The 18,749-nt window shown below is 40.2% G+C and overlaps 2 protein-coding genes across 3 annotated transcripts in view; one reads left to right on the forward strand and one right to left on the reverse strand.

The window, feature by feature from the left end:
* Positions 1 to 13,324, reverse strand: part of ADSS2 (adenylosuccinate synthase 2) — a 34,480-nt gene extending 21,156 nt beyond the window's left edge. Inside the window, exons 1-3 of the mRNA XM_028111525.2 lie at positions 13,047 to 13,324; positions 1,985 to 2,087; positions 1,148 to 1,216 (exon numbers count right to left, since the gene is read on the reverse strand). Of these exons, the coding sequence (XP_027967326.1) occupies positions 1,148 to 1,216; positions 1,985 to 2,087; positions 13,047 to 13,229 (355 nt within the window). The 5' untranslated portion in view covers positions 13,230 to 13,324. The remainder of the gene's footprint in view (positions 1 to 1,147; positions 1,217 to 1,984; positions 2,088 to 13,046) is intronic.
* A 1,872-nt stretch (positions 13,325 to 15,196) lies between these two features.
* Positions 15,197 to 18,749, forward strand: part of CATSPERE (catsper channel auxiliary subunit epsilon) — a 172,688-nt gene continuing 169,135 nt past the window's right edge. For both annotated transcript variants that reach the window (XM_088016862.1, XM_088016863.1), the window contains exons 1-2: positions 15,197 to 15,261; positions 17,083 to 17,131. In XM_088016862.1, the coding sequence (XP_087872988.1) occupies positions 15,197 to 15,261; positions 17,083 to 17,131 (114 nt within the window). The remainder of the gene's footprint in view (positions 15,262 to 17,082; positions 17,132 to 18,749) is intronic.

The following is an 18,749-nucleotide window of genomic DNA, read 5'->3' on the forward strand; positions in this document are numbered from 1 at the left end:
CAGGCTGAAAGGAAAAAGAAAGGAAGGCAAAATTTTTAAAGGGTACAAAGGAGAACAGAGGGCAGTATGGGAACCTCAAGTTGACAAAATTCAAAAGCAGCCAGCAATACCTAGGTAAAAAATGCAGAGGACAACAGAGATGGTAGGAGGGCAGGCAGGATTCTGTGAAGTCAGATTTAGTTGTCAGGAACACCTGAGGTCGGATTGCTACTTTCAAACCTGAACAATAAACTTTAACAACGTAATGGAATTGAGTATTTTAAATATGAGCCAAGCTAAGGGGAAACAATGCTTTTCCTCAACTGAGTATTATTTACATGACCAAATTCCCCTAAAACCCTAGCAAGGCAGCCAAACTGAATGTAAACAGCCTTCCAAAAATCCAAAAGAGATTAAGAAGGGCAGGAAATTAAGCCTTTAAAAAATTTTTTTCGGGGAGACGGAAGTGACTCTTTTGTCACAGAAGGGGCATTTCCCTCATTTGGAGGGAGGGATAAAACAAGCCTCTTTTATCCCTGGGTTGTATGACCAACAGAAACAAGACTGACTGACTGTGCAAAGGGGACCTCACTAGTTTCCTGACTCAGGAAGCTAATGTTTGGTTTGGGAGACGGGGATGCCGACTTGAGCACAAATGACAAAAGGAACTCAGGAATCTCGAGTCTGACCTCCAGTGGATAGTAATTCCAGCAACCTAAAGAGACACTCTGCAGATGACCCAGGTAAAAAAAAATTAGGATTTACACAATGACATTATGTCTTTTGTTTAAAATACTGATTAAAATGAAAACAATTTAACTGACATTGAAAAATTTGTCCTACAATAACCAGCAATTTTAAAGTATAAGACAAGGGGCGCCTGGGTGGCTCAGTCGTTAAGCGTCTGCCTTTGGCTCAGGTCATGATCCCAGGGTCCTGGGATCGAGCCCCATGTCTGGTTCCCTGCTCAGCGTGAAGCCTGCTTCTCCCTCTCCCACTCCCCCTGCTTGTGTTCCTTCTCTCACTTTGTCTCTGTCAAAAGAATAAATAAAATCTTTAAAAAAAAATAAAGTATAAGACAAAATGTTAACTTTGTCTGACATGAGATCCCAATGAACTTTCCAAAAAATAAACTAGTCCCCAGGCAAAGTGGTCATTCTTTCCATACCTTTTCCTTTTTGGACATTTTTCTCTGCTTCCTCAAATAATCCGGGAAGATGAATTACCACACCATTTCCTAAAGGAAAGCAAACAAATCCCAACCTTAAATATCTATACTTATAATACAGACATCTACGATAACCCTTATCTAGAATAGTGAAAGAGTAAAGGACTTTGACAAATGGGACATCTGATTTATCAAGGGAGTTACCATAGAAATGATTCCAAGTTTTAAACAGTAGTGTAATGTAAATACGTAACATATGGAATATAAAACACTAATACTACATTTGGTATAATTTGAAGTTTCTTTGCAACAAAGTAAAACTGTTCTTTTGGAAGAACCAAGTTACGTTGTTCTAGTTACAGTACAGTAGGCGCTAAATCAAGGCCTTTCAAATTAGGGAATCATACCCTATTAGCGGTCATAAAATCAATTTAGTGGGTTGTGATTAGCACTTTTAAAGATAAAAACCTAGAAGAAAAGATTGCAGACTGCATCATGTTATGAGGGTTCAGAATGAAATCCATGAAACACCTCCTGTATTGCTTACTATGTATGCATCAGTGTTTGGAAAGCTGACTTGATGATCTGCTTTATAAAATTAAGATTGCCAGTGACCACAATTAAATGCAAATCATTCCAAAAAGTATCAGTGCTAAAAGACAAGAGGTGTAAAATAGCCAGTCAGGTATATTCCAGAAGGTACCAAGGTCAAGACTAATAAGGGATCAATGAATCATTTGAGTAATGAGAGATGAAATCAGCTCAGGTAATGAAAAATGAACACAATTATCAATCGAGGGGAGAAAAAACCCGAAGCGGTTCAGTTTATACACTTACCAATGAATGCAGTAACATTTGGATTAATTATTCCACTGGGTAAAAGATGAAAATCATATTCCACAGAATCTACAACAACTGTATGGCCAGCATTATTTCCTCCCTGAAAGTACAAGATAGGGAAAAATTGAACCTGACGATAAATATGACAAGTAACACATCTCCCTTCCAAAGTGAATTAATAATTTCTTCCAAAAATGTCAATATAACTTAAGAAAACCTAAGTATGTATTTGCCACAAATACATATTCTTTAAAGGCTTCACAATATTTTGGCTACCCTCTCTTCTTTCCCCATCACAGTACATAGAGTGGTTTCTTTCCTGACAGGATCTAGAAAACTGGGGAATTCAGGTTTCTGGAAGGTAGACAAACATACACCCTCTTAAAAGAGAAAAAAAACGTGAAAAAAGTACAGGGAACAAATTATTTTGTTCTTGGCACTCTATAGGACATGTAGCAATCTAATCAAAAATACATGATATTTTATCCAAACATAGAAAAATCCCAAAATTAGAAAAGAGTAATCTATCCAGTTACCCTAACTTGATGTAAACATTCATGTAATTCCCATTGTATTCAGAGGGTATCAAGCACCTTTGTGACCTGAAATTTGTATTCTTACATGGACTTATCAACTAGGAAATTTCCCAAGGAACTCCTCAAATATTGGCTACCCTGAGACTCTAATTTTTAAATTTATAAATCAATCCTGTGAGTCTGTTTGGTACCAATCCCTGAATCCACTCATCTCTGGATAAAATAATAATACGCTGGGTCAAGGAATCTCTAAGCTGAGAAACATACTATAAACCCATGGTGAAACTTCCTGAAGCTCAGGCCTAAAATGGTCAAGAAAAAGCAAGATATGAAGTCAGATTAGAAAAATCAGGTACACAGCAGACTGATTAAGTGACCAGATACTTTTTCTAATTTCTAAGTTTAAAAAACATAGAAAACACAAATCAACTGATGATATGCTTAAACTTCTACACAATAGTAGCAAAAAGTTTAAAGCAAACAAACCAGGAATGTATTTGCAACAAACAAAAACCTTAACATCCTGGCTGGACTTTAAAACAATATCAATCAAAACTATGTCCCCTGAGAATGACTGGTTTAACTTCATCCCTTGGCTATTTTTGACAAAATGAATGTTATTTTTTACCAAATCATCACCAATCACGAATTCACAAAAAATGCAGAAAACAGGTCCTGCAACAACAACAAAAAATCCTCCAAAAAGGAAATGCCTATTTACACTGTGTTTTGCACAGCTACAAAGCAAAGAATTCCTTACTTGAAGACTAGTGTATGTCAGGTGTGTTTAAAACAAAACAAGCCTCGACAGTGGGGCCTGAAGTGTAGAAGACAACAGGACAGAGGTCGGGTGGTAAACAGTACCTCCCTCCCTCCCTCCATATACCAACGGAACTCTTTTAAACAGGAAACATCTGCATAAGATACAAAAGGCACCGGATACGCAGTACAAGTGAAGGCTTCCCATACGCTCCTCTCCCCGCCCACCCTTCCCTACTCCTGCCAGCCAGCTACCACCAGTTTTTGGTGTCCTTCCTGAGGGAATTTTGCATAAGCAAACAGGTATTTGTATGTTGTTTTCTTCCACACATACAAATGGTAGCAAACTATATACACCTGGGCAGCTTGATTTTACTTAGCAAATCGGAGCGCACATTCCTCATCCTGTAAGCCAAGCCATCTCCTTGTAACAGCAGCACTGTCTGTGCTGCTTAGATGCACAGGGAATTTACCTGGTCCCACAAGAGGCAGACCGGTTGTTTCCAAACTTTTGTCATTATAAACAATGTCACAATACACTTCTGGGTACACACTTTATTATTCACACTTGTGCAAGCTTATCACCAATTCTGATAGACTCCTAAAATAAAAATAACCCACAGGACAATTCTTACTTGGTTTTTACAGCATTTCTTTTACTTTATCCCTCCTACCAATATTAGCCTTTTTATCATGACTTTTTATGATTTAGGAAACCTCCCCCAAACTTTCAGGAAAAATCTTTTCAGAATATGAAGCTCATTAAAATTTCTTGAGACCCTACGAAGATGCTAAATTCTAAATTGTTATAAATCACTGAATCTAATAAATTTTTACTAAACTGTTATACAGTACTAGTAACTTTGCCACACACAAAAAAAACCAGTCAAGATTATTTCAGCAAAATCAGTTTATTTTTTTAATCCATCATTTGCTTAAGATAAAAAACTACACCGTAACTTTTGGAGTAGATCTTTAAGTAAGTCTCCCTAATATCCACAAAATTATTATTTTTTTAAAGATTTTATTTATTTATTTGACAGAGACACAGAGAGAGAGGGAACACAAGCAGGGGGAGTGGGAAAGAGAGAAGCAGACTCCCTGCCGAGCAGGGAGCCCGATGTGGGACTCGATCCCAGGACCATGACCTGAGCTGAAGGCAGACGCTTAACAACTGAGCCACCCAGGCGCTCCCACAAAATTATTTTTATAGAGATACTAACATAAATCTTTTGCTGAAACAATTATTAACTCGGTGGTGCTCAATTCCGTTCTCATTGTGTAACAAAACCATACTCTCTTAGATAATATTTTACCGAGATAGGCAGTAGGGGTGGCAATAACCGTAATAAAGAGATGTTTCTTTCTGTGAGGCAGGTGGTTGTGATCCATCGTGTTAGATGATGTTAGGGGGATAAAATGGTTTAATCTGTAAATTCTTCCAAGTTTTCAGGTGGTGGTTTGAGTTGGAAAAGTTCAGCTGCAAAAGGCTTGAATCACTTTACTGACCATCTGAGCTCACTCCAACATTAACCAACCCCTTCAATAACCAATGTCCTATTAAGGCTTACTATATGACTTAAATCTATTTTAAATTCTACTTGGTTGAACAAAAACATATGGTTAAATATACCCAGAATAACCCTAGATTATCCTATTAAGGAGCAAGAGGACAAAAATGTAAGTGTGCGTATTAGTATATCTGGTCATTAGGGCCCTAAGGTGAGTTGGAGTATGATGGCTTCTAATCTTACAACACACAACTATGCAGAAAAAAGGTTCCTAAGGTGAGTGGAGAAGGAGCTACTAAGGAGTTTCTTGACAAGGTGATCTATACATGAAGTAAGTTCTAGTATACCGTCATATTTTACAAAATGTAACAGATGAAGCTTCAAATTTGCAATGTCTATTTGGATGCTAACATAAAATATTTATAAATTGTGTGGAATATAAAAAATCACCTTGGGAGCTCAGGCAGTTGTCTCCAAACATAGATTATACTGGTCCAAGGAGAGGTCACGTTTATTAGCAAACAGCAAAACAAGGTTTCGATATGAGCACCATTGCCAACCACCACCTCACCTGCCCACCCTCACCCTCCAGTGAATTACAAGGGCAGAGAGCTTGAACTGCGGGTTCCACATCTGTGATCCCACTGCCTCTCACACGGGCAACTTTATGGTGGGTGCCAAAGTAGCAAGAACATATTTTTAATCACATTTAATAATTCTATAAGTAGCACTGGGGAGGCCACAGAGAACTATAATACACGTTAAGAGATAAATATTTTCTTGTCTACTTTTAACAGGAACGTACCATTCGCTTCTCAATGCAAAATTTCTGCAAACTTGATAAATTATCCCTAATTTATACAGTACTAATCATTATTCAGATGATTAGTTACATATAACTACCTCTTGCTGTTTTGCTAAATTCCCATAGCACATGATCCCAGTCATGTAGCATTTAACACTTTTAATCAAAGCTGTATGTTTTATATTATGTAACTAAAAACACAATATTATGGACTAGCAATTAATGTTTTCCAGATCAATCATATCAATAGAGAAAATATTTTTTAACATTTTAAAATTTTAAATACTAAACATTTTAAATTTTGAAATATACCCCCTAAACCCCCAGGAAACAAAAAACCAGCGTGAACCCAAAGTGACTGCATATTATGTGGCAAGTTTCTTTGAGGAAAAACATAAGTTTATAATGCCTTATTGATGGCTTTTCCTGTAGTGAATACCAAGAATGAATGCAAATTCATTGTATTAAAGAATAAATATATGAAAAAATCCAATCAGGTCTCAGCAGTCACAAAACATCCCCTAATTTGGTATTTATTTTACTCATTTTGACTATTATTCTTACATTAAGATTAAATGTAAAAAAATATTAAATAAGCTTCTTAATGACCAAGAAAAAAATGTCTCATTGACATAAACTAGAACATGATTATGGGGAAAAAAAACAGAATTAAAATTCTATGTTCTCAAAGCTAAAAATCAAACTTTCTGATGTATATACACTTTCATTTTTTTAAACCATTACTTAGATAGCTCACTTTCATAGTTTGAGTTAAAACAATAAAAACCTATTTAATTCCAAACATTCTTCCCTCTAGAAAAACCCTAGGTCAACAGTGTATTAAGACTGTTAGCAAACAATTCACAAACAAGAATAACCCAGAACTAATATCTCCTCCTTCCGTATTTTCCTATCTGAAATTAACTCTAGGTCACAGCTACACCTTTTGTTTGTTCAGTCCCTCTTCTTTCCCCCCTGCTCTCCCAAACCCCTTATTTTGCAAATCATAGTAATCATTCCCTCGGGCCACAGAAATTGATCCAGACTGGGAAACCTGATCCAACCAAGCCTGAGACAATCAAGCTCCTCCCACCTTGGGAATTTGATTTTGAGAACGAGGAAGGCAGTTAGTTTAGTGACGCCTGGCATTTAAGGGAGCATACGTTAAAAAAAAAAATGGTTGCTAGTTCTGGCTGCTGAGATCCCCAGAGCTGCCTTTACCTGAGGCCACTCAGGATTGGCCACCCCACCTGGCTCTTGCTTCAAACAAATCCCCATTTTGCTTAAGGTAGTCTCTCTCCATTGCTTGCAAACAAAAGAATCCAAATGATTTACAACACAAACTAAATGCGACAAAGTATGTATACAGCTCGCTCTCTAAAGTTCACGTCTTAACCCTGGTGATAAACTGAATATAAAAAATGAGTAACTTACAAATTTTAATAGTTATGCTGTCAAGAACAAAACTCTAAAACACTACAGGGATGATATAGTAGTATTTAGTTACTTTGTAACTGTTCTCAGCTGTATACTTAGCAATCTGGTTTTAAGCTTAAGAAAGAAGATAATTTTCTTTCCGTGCCTTGAGGAACCTCTGGTTCTGAGGGAACCAGAAGCTGTCAAGCCCAACTCTAGAATAAAAGTTTGGATCAGGAAATGTTGATATGTGGAAGTTTCTAATTAAGCAGCTCCAAAGGTCCAGGGGAAATTAAAAAAAAAAAAAAAGTGACTCCTGATTCTTAACTCAGTTTGCTATTAGGTCTTCCTCTTCCCCAAACTACACTGCCCGCCCCGCCCCACCCCAAGTTCCTGCTGTGTTCGAGGAGGTAAAGAGGGGTCCACGGCCTCCTGCAGTGCTATAAACCTCAAACAATGGCCTCTGTACCAGCAACAGTAGAGACCCAAGAGTTCCGGGCTAACAATCTCATGCACACAGCCCGGAGGCATTTCTCAGGCCACTTAGGCCTCTAAAATGGTCTGTGTGTCTTCTCTTTGTCCTTTCTGCTCTGAATACCTGAACACTGTATTATAATCACAGAGCTCTAAGTGAACATCCATCAAGAACAGTGACTGCCCTGGGTTACAGCACAGAGCAGCAAGACCTCAGACCCCATGCCTCAGAACTATTTCAGCAACCACAAAAAAGGGTCCCTGTTTCTTGCCTAGAGTCTTCAAGCATCTTAGAAACCTAACAATGTTTTGAGACAATGCTTATTACCTGTGCTGGTTTCTTAGTAAAGACCTGTGTCTGTCTTTCCAAGTGAAACATTTCACTATTCGCCAAAACTAAAACACTCGTTAATCCACAGCAACAAGGATGACTGTTCTTTTTTTAAGATTTTTTTAATTTATTTATTTATTTGAAAGAGCGAGAGAGAGAGAACGGGGGCGGGGCGCGGTGGGCAGAGGGAGAGGGAAAAGCAGACTCCCTGCTGAGCACGGAGCCCGAGGACCCTGGGATCATGACCTGAGCCCAAGGCAGATGCTTAACTGACTGAGCCACCCAGGTGCCCCAAGGATGACTATTCTTTTATGAAAAGTCGTATAATTGCAATTAGCTTGTGATTTCAAAGTAGAACAGGTTAAGTTACTATCAGTAAGTTGATCAATTAAACTATTCAACAGTAACCAGACACAGTAGATAGAAAGAGAAAACATACAGGGTATCCGAATTTCTTTTTAGCAAAGGCATCCAAGCACACTGCAGTTATCTTTTTTAAAGGCTTAAGATACCCACTTTACCTTACGTTATTATAGTTACCTTCCAGCTTCACACACAGATAAATACACATGATCAAAAGTTTTGGAGGTTCTTAGGTCCTAATCACAAAGCTTTTAGACTCTAGGTACCTAAATCTAATATACACACTTACTAAACCAGGGTCATAGATGGGAAAATCAGACATGCAACCAAAAAATGCATAAACCAATGATGTGTGATGCAGCTCTTTACAAATCCTTGATTAAAAATTCACCTAATCATTACATTTATAAAGACATTTTCTTAAAAACACACTGAAATAGCAGATTTCAAGTCAAAAAATATTTCTAATAAAACCCTTCCTTTAAAGTTTGTTCTAAAGGTAACTTAAAATTACCCAACCAAACTACCCATTCCCACCAAAACTAAAGAGACAAAATAATATTGATCATACACCACTGAGATGATCTCATTTTTAAAAAATTTATGCCTCAAAAGTAGAGATGTTTTTAATAAATTATATATTACATACACTTATATACTACTCTACTATTATATACAAATGACAGGATTTATATATTATGTCTATCAACAGAACAGGCTTAAATAGTGAACAACTTGGGACATCCTCATTAACTAAACTTTCAGATCTACTGCCCTCAGCAGACAAAAACTATTTACTAGAATTACATGGCATTCAACTAAAAGATGCTGAGGAAATACACACAAAAAAAGATACAAATATCAGTTATCTATTTTTAAACAGATACAAGAGATAAAACTTTAGTATAAACTATTAAAGCCCATGAACATAATGGTACAATATAGTAAATACTAGTTAAAATACCAAGTAACAAATATTAATCCAACAAATGCTGGGGATTCCACCTTAAATTCATGCCATCAGTCAGTTAACCTGTCCAGGAAGATGTTAAAATAAGTTACAGGAAAGGGTTAAACTACTGGTTTCAAAGAAATTTCTAGAGGTGATCCAGTCACCTAATAAATATTTGCTGAGTATTTACTTCCTCTCTGCCTCACCGAGTATTTGGTGCTATGGAAAACAACAATAAAAAAGAATTAAGTCCTCTTTTTGAGAAAACTTCTAGCAGGGAAAACACGGTAATCCAAGAAAGCAAGATCTAACCAAGTACACCACACACTGGTATACACTTATGTACTTGGGAAATACTATGAACTATATATAAAAAAAAAACTTATAGTCAGGGGGTACAGAAACGGCAATTATTATAAATCTGGAAGAATGGTTTACCTTAAACACTAATTCTCTACCATCTTCCAAATTATGGGAAGTGGTCTGGGAGGTAATTTTAGCTGTATAAAGTCAAGGCATTACATAACATTTTAGCTATCCCTTTTAAATTAGCTCTCAGTTGTTCTGATTATTCCAAGGAGAAAGTCTCCGTTTGCTGCTGTTAGAGCTTTTATTTATTTTTTTTTTTTGACTTAGTAACAGCTGGTTTCAGAGCCTTCTGTGGATGCCAGCATCTAGACACAAATTAACATTTTTTTCATTATATTTACTTCACAGCAAGCTTTTATATATATAACAAGTGACAGGATAGACTTTCCCTTTAAAATTAATTTTAGTTAATATTTTCTCTTTATATTAACTTTAAAACCCTGGGGGCGGGGGGGGGGGGAGGGAAACACCAAGAAAGGAAATACTGTTCTAGCTATTCCCAATCACAGGCAACTTCCAAAACTACCTTGCTTGCTTTCCAGGAGAAAAGCCCTTGCTTAAGAAGTAGCAGAAAGTGGAAAAAAAAAGTAGTAGAAAGTGCAACAGTTAAAATCTCTGTAGTTTCTACTCAACAAAATAAATAAAATATAACAGTTTATTTTGGAGGATTTGGCCTAGTGGGGGAGACAACTACTTTTATGCTGCCAGAATGGGGCCTTTCTCTGCCCATACCTTAACCCTTTGAAAAACTAGTACCCTCTCCACCCCCACCCTGTCAATACTTGCTTATGTAGCTGTTGTCCAGTAGACTGTAAGCTCCTTTTGGGCACAATCCCTGCCCTTTTCAGCTTAATTCTGGGGCCAAGCAGTTCCCCTAATAGTATCACTTGTAGATCCTCATTACGTGATTGTTGGATAAATGAACTAGGCCTGGAGTTGGTCCTATACTTCTTTTACTTAAAAGACATCAATTTGAAATTAAGATGTTTCTAGTGGTAGTCCTTTGATGTAAGTTCTACACACATATTTTTGGATCTAGAGAATTTACCAAATTATAAATAACTGCATATAAATCCTGAATCTGAAATATAGGCCTTAAGTGCACCAATGATGAAAATGCCACTAGCTTTGCATCTATTCTTTCCAAAAGGCATTTGATATATTAAAATATACAGTTAAATGATGATTAACATAACAATAATTAAAAATATATATATATAGTTAAATACAATACCAGTTTTTCTTTTAAAAACTTTATTTTGGAAAAAATTTCTTATGATTCCATTGTTAAACTATGGACACATTATGTGTATACCACTTCTAGAGAAAATCTGCATAAAATTTGAGTTTGGGGCATGAATATGACCAAAAACACATATTAAGCTCTAACAAAGTACCTATTTTCAGTAATACACAGAACTTAAATCATCAAACAAGGCAATTCAAGCTTAAAATGTCTTTTCTAATGCTGACTTTCCCAGCGCTCTACACATACTAAGAATTTCAGCATTCCATAGTCTTCAGTTTTATAAGTCAGGAGAAATTCATTAAGGAGAAGTCAGCTTGCTAGAGCTGGCCAATTAATATAAAGTTACCAAGGTGAATCACAAGAGAGATCCTTCAATCTCTTCATTCTGTGTCTACTTCCACTAACAAAACTAGTAGGAATCCTTCTAATGATGAGTTCTTAAAAGGCACTAGAATATGAAGATTTTAGAATTATATAAAGTGTGCAGAAAGTCAAAGTTTACAGAAGAGGAAAGTCTGCCTAACTTTCATTCACATGTTCCTCCTCTATCTTCAGGTAACAGTTTAAAGCCAAACTTGGCTCCTTCTCAATCACTTCTCTCTAGGCTTTCCAAGGGCATCAGATGAGATTGGTCCATGACCTTCTTCAAGAGGATGTTCACGATAACATACTAACACCTTCTCCAATCTGCAAACTAATTCTACTACTTTTCAAAGAAATACTAAAATCGAGAATCTTTTAGAATAAATGCTATTGATCGTTACATTTCCCACACCTTCTTACAACCCATAACGTAACTCAGCCTAAGTATTACTATTTCCGGGAAAGGAAGAGGTCAGGAATGACATGGAAGGGGTCAAACAGGACCAGCCCCTCTCCCTTTCTACTCAGCAAGAGTTGGGTATTCTCATACTTCTTTCCCTATAGCACGGCCAGATCTGATTTTAAGGCAAAAGTAAGGTGAAAACTGGCTTGCGGAGCAGCTCCTTAGGCAGTGTAGGGCAGGACTTCAGTGGAAACACGCTTCGGAGTAAGGTATTAAGGTGGGTCCCCAGAGCACCCCCAAGGTGGGGAGAGGTGGTGGGGGTGCTAGGGGTAATACTAAGAGGCAACACCTATCTTAGCTAAGGAATGGGCAGGGTGTTTCTGCATGCAAAAAATAAGACAAATCAGAATCTCTGCATTTAGCATTTTCTGTACTTGTGATTACCTTGTTTCTGCGTGCTCAGAATGATAATCAGTTTCAGGTGGAAAGCTTTCAATGAAGCGGGCCTACTAACTTGTTAGAACATATACAGCATGGCATCATCATATTGTGCCATGTTCGTGAAGAAGAAATCCTCTTCCAAGGTAAACAGTTTCAGATATATTACAATTTGTTTTGAAAGTGGTTATTGCTCAACTATTTCGAATTTTGAAATTGGCAATAGTTACCTAAGAGCCTTTACAAAGGCGTAGCCTAGAGGCTGCTTCAAAGCAAGCGACAAATAGGAAGAAAGCTTACACTGAAAACCACGTGTCTCCCGGTAGGAAGTACATTACCAATCCATTTCCCGAAAGTTCACTTTCCATGTGAGCGTAACAATGTAAATATTTCTAAATACCAGATTTGACATCCACGTATTTACTTGCCTCACTCGCAAAAGAGCTGGGATTCTTTCCTCTGGGACCAACAAGTAAAAATAATCTACCCTTAATATTAATACGCGGGGTAGGGAGTCAAAAACCGGGGCCATTAACCGTCCAAAGCCCGGAGGTGGGTTCTCGTGTCAACAAAGTGGACGCGAGGAGGCAAAGGTCTGAACGCTGGGGGCCTGAAGGTGGGGGAGTGGCGAGTGGGTTTTCGGGCGCTTCGGAACAATCCATTCCCACTCGGTCTCGCTGGGTGGGCGGGTGGGCGCGCGATGGGGGAGGGGGTTATGGCCGCGTGGGGTCTCCGCCAGGAGTCGGGAGCAGGCCTCGGGCAGCAGCTCCTCAAACTCAAACCGTATCCCGCCCCCACCCCGGCCCCAAGCTCGGGGCTGGATACTGGCCCCCAGACGGAAAACTGCAACTCCCCAGGCATCGCGCATCCCTCAAAGACTCCGGGTCAACCCTGGTTTTCCTCCAGCGCCACCGCAACCCCTCAGCCCAAGACCTCAGGTCAGGGGTCTCTGACCTCCCGCCATTTCTCCACGTCGCCGCAGCTCCAAGCAGGAGAGAACCTCAAGGTGACACCTTCTTTGGGACGACGGATCCGGGTTCCGCGCCCGGGCTCTCGGGCCCGGCTTCCCGTCAGATCCCGGTTGCCTCACCTGGCAGCGGCACACGATGTCGGCGTCCTGCGCCAGCAGATCCACCACCTTCCCTTTGCCTTCGTCGCCCCACTGCGCGCCCAGCACCACCGTCACCCGGTTCCCTCCGGGCCGCGCCCCGGGGCGGCCACAGTCGCCGTTTGGCAGGGAGGATGCCGCCGGGTTGGTCTCGGCGAACGCCATGGCTCCAGTGACGCGAGGAGAGCCCGAAAGAGACGCGGGCGGCGAGTAGTGCGCGAACTGAACTGCTCTGCGGCCGCCAGCCACATGCGGAGGAAAAAGGAGCCAGAGGCCGGCCCCGCCCCCGCCCCCGCCGGGCCACCACCCTCCAGCCAGGCCCCGCCCCGCTCTCCTCCACAGCCCACTCAAGGGGCGACCATGACTGCCCCGCGCAGGCAGGCCGCAGCAGCACCGCCCGCAGGAAGAGGCCCCGGTGGCGGCAACCGCCGCCACCCGGGACCGACGCCACGCCCCTTCCGCAGCCTGGCGCACCACCCCAGGGCGAGCCCCGCGAGCGGAAGGGGGCGGGGGCGGGGCCTCTAGCGCGCTTCGCCTCAACGCCCCGCCTACCCGCCCTTCTCCCGCTTTTCAAACCGGAGAGGCGCGGAGGTGCGTGCTCGAGCGTCGGACTACAACTCCCGGCATGCAACGCTCTGGGCCGAGGCGACGTTTTCTGGTGCCATGCTGTTTGCCGTCTACAGGGTCTCAGCCTCTGAAGGCGTTTTGTTTTTCAACGACTTGCCTTTATTAAGGGATGAGATAACGTGTGCGAAATACAGAGGGTAGAATTCCAAAATACAAATGCGATGGAATGGAAACGTAATTGGGAACTAAAGGTCTACAAATAAGAACAGAGATGGAACCGGGATCGAAAAGGGCATACGCCAAAGTAGAGCAATAGAGGACATTAGAACTGAAAATCTAGAGCTCAAGTTCTAACCCTTCTCATTCTATACATTAGTAACAGGGGCTCAGAGAGGAGGAGGGCAATAGTGATGTATAGTTTGTGCCAAATACTGTGATACACTTAGATCTTTTAAATCCCCCAACAATATAAGGTAAGTAATACTATCTTACCCTTATATTACAGTATTTAAAACTCAGTTAACTTGCTCTAGTGCAGGCTGAGTTGGTACCGAGACAGTCCAGAGCCCAGACCCTTTTTTTTGTATATTCCATTACTCTTCGTGTTTCAGTTGCAACTAGATTCTGGAGTAAACTGTACCTACTGCGGCAACACAAATTAACTATGATATCTAATTCCGATATAAAGTTGCTTCGGAAAAACCTGGGATTAGAATCACATTAAATGCAAGGTCTACGACATATACATCATATACACACAATCACGTTCTCTAATGGTCCTAGAGCGTATTTTAGTATGATACTAGTTTTACTCAATGATTCGTCAGTAAACATAGAGGACCTATTACAAACTATGATGGTACTGGGCCCTGATGACATAGAGTACAGATAATAGTTTGCAGCACTCAAAGATTCAGATTATTTGGTCTACCATCAAATAAACATATAAATTATAATACTATGTGACAATTTTGGTATTTGTTTATCTTGGCTTTACCACAAGATTACAAACCCCTTTGTAAATCAGAAAGCTGTCATATTTCTTTGTACTCAAGTGCGCAAGGTGTTGGGCATAAAGTAGGTGCTCAATAAGTACACGTTACTGTTCATTTCCGTTGAATTTAAAAAACCATTTATGGAATGCCTCACACTGGAAAGCACTACCAGATACGCATTTGTTATCGCAGTACTTATATACAGTCAGGACGAAAATTTGGGCTAAAAGATACCGTAACTTAAAAGCTTCACCTTCGTTCAGTCACCTGGGATTTTCCGAAGTGGTTTTGCTATTTCACTCCCAAACAGCATGAATTCTGCCTTTCCTCAAGTCTGGTTTACATTTTCGACTCCGACCAACTGCGAGGTTCCCAGGGAGCCAGGTAGCGGCGCGCGCTGGCACGCATGCGCACACGCACTAGCCCGCGCGGGCGGGGAGGCCAACCCCACCCACCCCCGGGGCGCCCGGCCCCCAGCACCTCCTACGCGGGTCCGCCGGCGACCCCCGTGAGCGCGCGAGGCCAGGGCGGGCGCGGCCTGGGCCGTTGGGCGGACGCTGTCCCGGCGCCATGTCAGTCCAGGGAGTGGCGGTGCTGCTGTCGTGGCTGAGCTGCTGCGGCTTGGCCGTGTGGAGGTAGAGACAGGCCACTGGCGCCCCAGGGCACCGGGCGGGGGTCGCCCCCGGGACCGCGCTCCCGGTGCCTCCGCGTCCTGACCCACCCGCCCCCGCAGACCACCGCCTGGAGCCCGAGCTCCCCGCGTCCAGCACCTGCGCCCCGCCGCCGCCTTCCGAGAATTTTCGATGGATGAGGGCGGAGAATGAAGGAGCAGGTTTAGGGCTTTGCTCCTCCAGGGTCTGGGTAACTTCGTGTCGCTGTCCTGTGGACAGCTGAGCCCCTGCGAACCCACCCATAAACTCCTTTCCTCCTGCTGCACTCTTGTTTTGCCAGAGAGGAGAGGACCAAATGAGAGCCCAAAAGTCGCCACTGGGGAGTGGAGGCAGGGGGTGAGGGCACTTTTCTAGGATAACTAGGTAGTTGATGGTGTATGTGAGGCAGATGTATGAAAGATTTATGACAAAGTGCTTTATAAATGTAAGCACTGTACAAATGTAAGGGGATGTAATTCCTGCATAAGGAATGGGAGCTGGTTCTGTGATTTGATTTAGGGAGTGAAGGATTTAACAGTTCTGAGAAATCCTCAGTGCGAGTGTGATTTTTGTTCAGTATTTAGTAACTGCTGGATTGGAAAGTGAATCGAAATATTTTAGAAAGATTTTCAGCATAGGTTAAAATACAGATAATTAACCAGAAAAATAATAATCTGTGAATATTCCGTTCAGTGGAGGTTTTGCTATAACTATTACCCTCTAACATTAGGATGTAAGAATACCGACAATCAATCAAACTATTATAGAGATTTCAGAGGAAAGGGATCTAGGGCACCTCATTGGATGGTTGGGGGCATCGAACAGTTAAGAGTAGCCTTGGAAAGGGTCAGTGAAGTAGTGAGAAAAAGCAAAAAGGTAGCATTCTGACAACTTTGTAAGCTTCTATTTTCTCTATAAAGTGAAGAAAAGAAAACCTGTCTCATGGGGTTGTTGTGAGGCTTGAATGCAAAGATATATTTAGCTCCCAGAACATGCCTGGCAAACAATGGGTCAATAAATAAGGAGAAGGGATATTATTAAGAATGGCCTGTGAATTCAGGGACTTCATAAACTTTATGTTGTACACCAGAGGTCATCAAGCTTTCTGTAAGGGCCAGGTAGTAAATATTTCAGGCTTTTCAGGTGATACAATCTATGTTTTTAACTACCCAACTCTGCCATGGTAGGGGAATGCACACCCCCAACAGTAGTAAACCAATGGGTGTGGCTGTGTGTCAAAGAAAATCTATTTAGGGGTGGAATTTGACCATAGCTTGCCAACCCCTGGTCATAATGATAAATTTCTTTCTCTTCCCCAAATTTCCAATGAGAATTTAGTGAAGACAAAGATGTTATTGTTTCCCATGGTAAAGTCACATGCTCCTTGAATTTTATTTCTTAGTAAGGTGTTCTTTTAAAGGACAAAATTTCTTAAATTTGATGTAATGATTTTTTATTGTTAGCTTTTTGGGGGTTGGAGAATTCAGGGTAGATGTCTTATTTAAATAATTCTTCCTTTCCCCAACGTCTAAGAGACATTTACCTAAATTTTCTACTAAGAGTATTAATGTTTTTGACATTTCTTATCCCAATGGAGTTGCTTTTCTTAAATGATCTAAGGTAGGACTGTGATTATTTCTTTCTCCTTATGAATCGAGATCCATTTTCCAGCTCCATTTATTATCACCTCTGTCCTATACAAAACTTCTCTCCAGACTTATATCTACTTCTGGGTTTACTATAGAATCCCTCTTATTTGGAGGAGAAATTGGTTTTAATATTTATATTTGAACTTTTCCTCCACAGGTATTCCACTAACAGCCCAAACTACCACATTTTTAGTACCAGAAGTACTGTAAGTGTGTAATTTTTTCAAACTATAGTATTATTATCTACCTTAAAGCAGAGAGCAGTATTTTATACTCAATTATAGCACAGTTATCATTTATTTTTATTTCATTTCCTTTGTCTCATCTATCATCCTAATATAATCCCCTTGCCAATAAATGTCCTTAAATATATATGTAACAAACATAAGTAGTATGGTTTTGAGTGTTTTTGTGATTTAATATTTACAGATAGGGTGGCCATATAATATATTGCATAAACTATTGAAAATGAAAGATAGTGCTATTAATTTTTATGCTGGGACAACAGATATGAATTGCAACTGCCTCCACAAACTGGGATGAATTGTCACTGAAGCTGTAGACTTCATTCTCTATATTACTTTTTTTATTCAATACTTTGTCTACTTCATTTCTTAATGCTGCCTGCTTACTAGTATGTGTGTGTTTTATTTGTACAGCCCCCCAGTGATGGACACATGGCTTTCTATCACTGCAAACAACATTGTGATGAATGCCCTTTTACATGTCCTTTTATGGGTCTGTGCAATAATTTTTCAGCTGGGATATAGGGAGAGCAGATGCCTGATATAACTAAATTCTGCATGATTGCTCTTGAATGGCAATCACAGTTTCTACTGTCACCTAGTGCACATCTTCACCAAAGTTTGGTATTATTGAATTTTATTTATTTATTTTATTTTTTAATTTTTTTTAAGATTTTATTTATTTATTAGAGAGAGAGAGACAGCAAGAGAGGGAACACAAGCAGGGGGAGTGAGAAAGGGAGAAGCAGGCTTCCTGTGGAGCAGAGAGCCCGATGCGGGGCTCGATCACAGGACCCTGGGATCATGACCTGAGCCGAAGGCAGATGCTTAACGACTGAGCTACCCAGGCGCCCCTAATTTTCTACTTTTTTATTACCAATTTTATTACTATATGTAATAGCTTATCACTGTCATTACTTTCAGCTATCTGATGACTAGTGATTTTGAGCATCTCTTCCCATATTTATGCAGGTTACTCTTCTGAATTGCCTGATCATAACTTTTGCCCATTTTCCATTTAATTTTGTGCCCTTTTCTTGTTGATTACAGAGTGCTGTATACATTCCACCCTCTATATTAGTTGAATGTTGGTTTTAAATATTTCATTTTCTTGTCTCTCATCTACTCATCTAACCATTACTGTTGTCTGTGAATATTTTATTTTTTAAGAAAAAGCTGACTTTTGTTGAGCCAAACCACCCCCCACACACACACACATACACACATGCTTTTTGACCTCATACTTTCTACTTTTTTGGAGTCTTATGAAAAATCTTTTCCTACCCAGAGTTGGGTATTTCTCCTATTTTTTCTTTTAGGTGTGTTATATCCTGACCTTTCAAATATAGGTCATAAATCCATCTGGGGTCCATTTGTATATAATATAAAGTATGCATTCACATTACTTTCTCCACATAGTGAGCCACCACCTATTAAACAACTTATTGTTTTTCTATTATTTTTCAGGTATTATATTTTTTTTCCATATATAGATGTGTCAATTTCTGAACTCTCTTCTTTCCTGTGGGTAGAGTTGACTAATCCTCTCTTGTTTCATGTAGCTGCAGTTTAGTTTCAG

This window comes from Eumetopias jubatus, unplaced genomic scaffold, assembly GCF_037043125.1.
Source record: "Eumetopias jubatus isolate StellerSeaLion01/CBP00866 unplaced genomic scaffold, mEumJub1_p1.0 scaffold_12, whole genome shotgun sequence".
Classification (NCBI taxonomy): domain Eukaryota; kingdom Metazoa; phylum Chordata; class Mammalia; order Carnivora; family Otariidae; genus Eumetopias; species Eumetopias jubatus.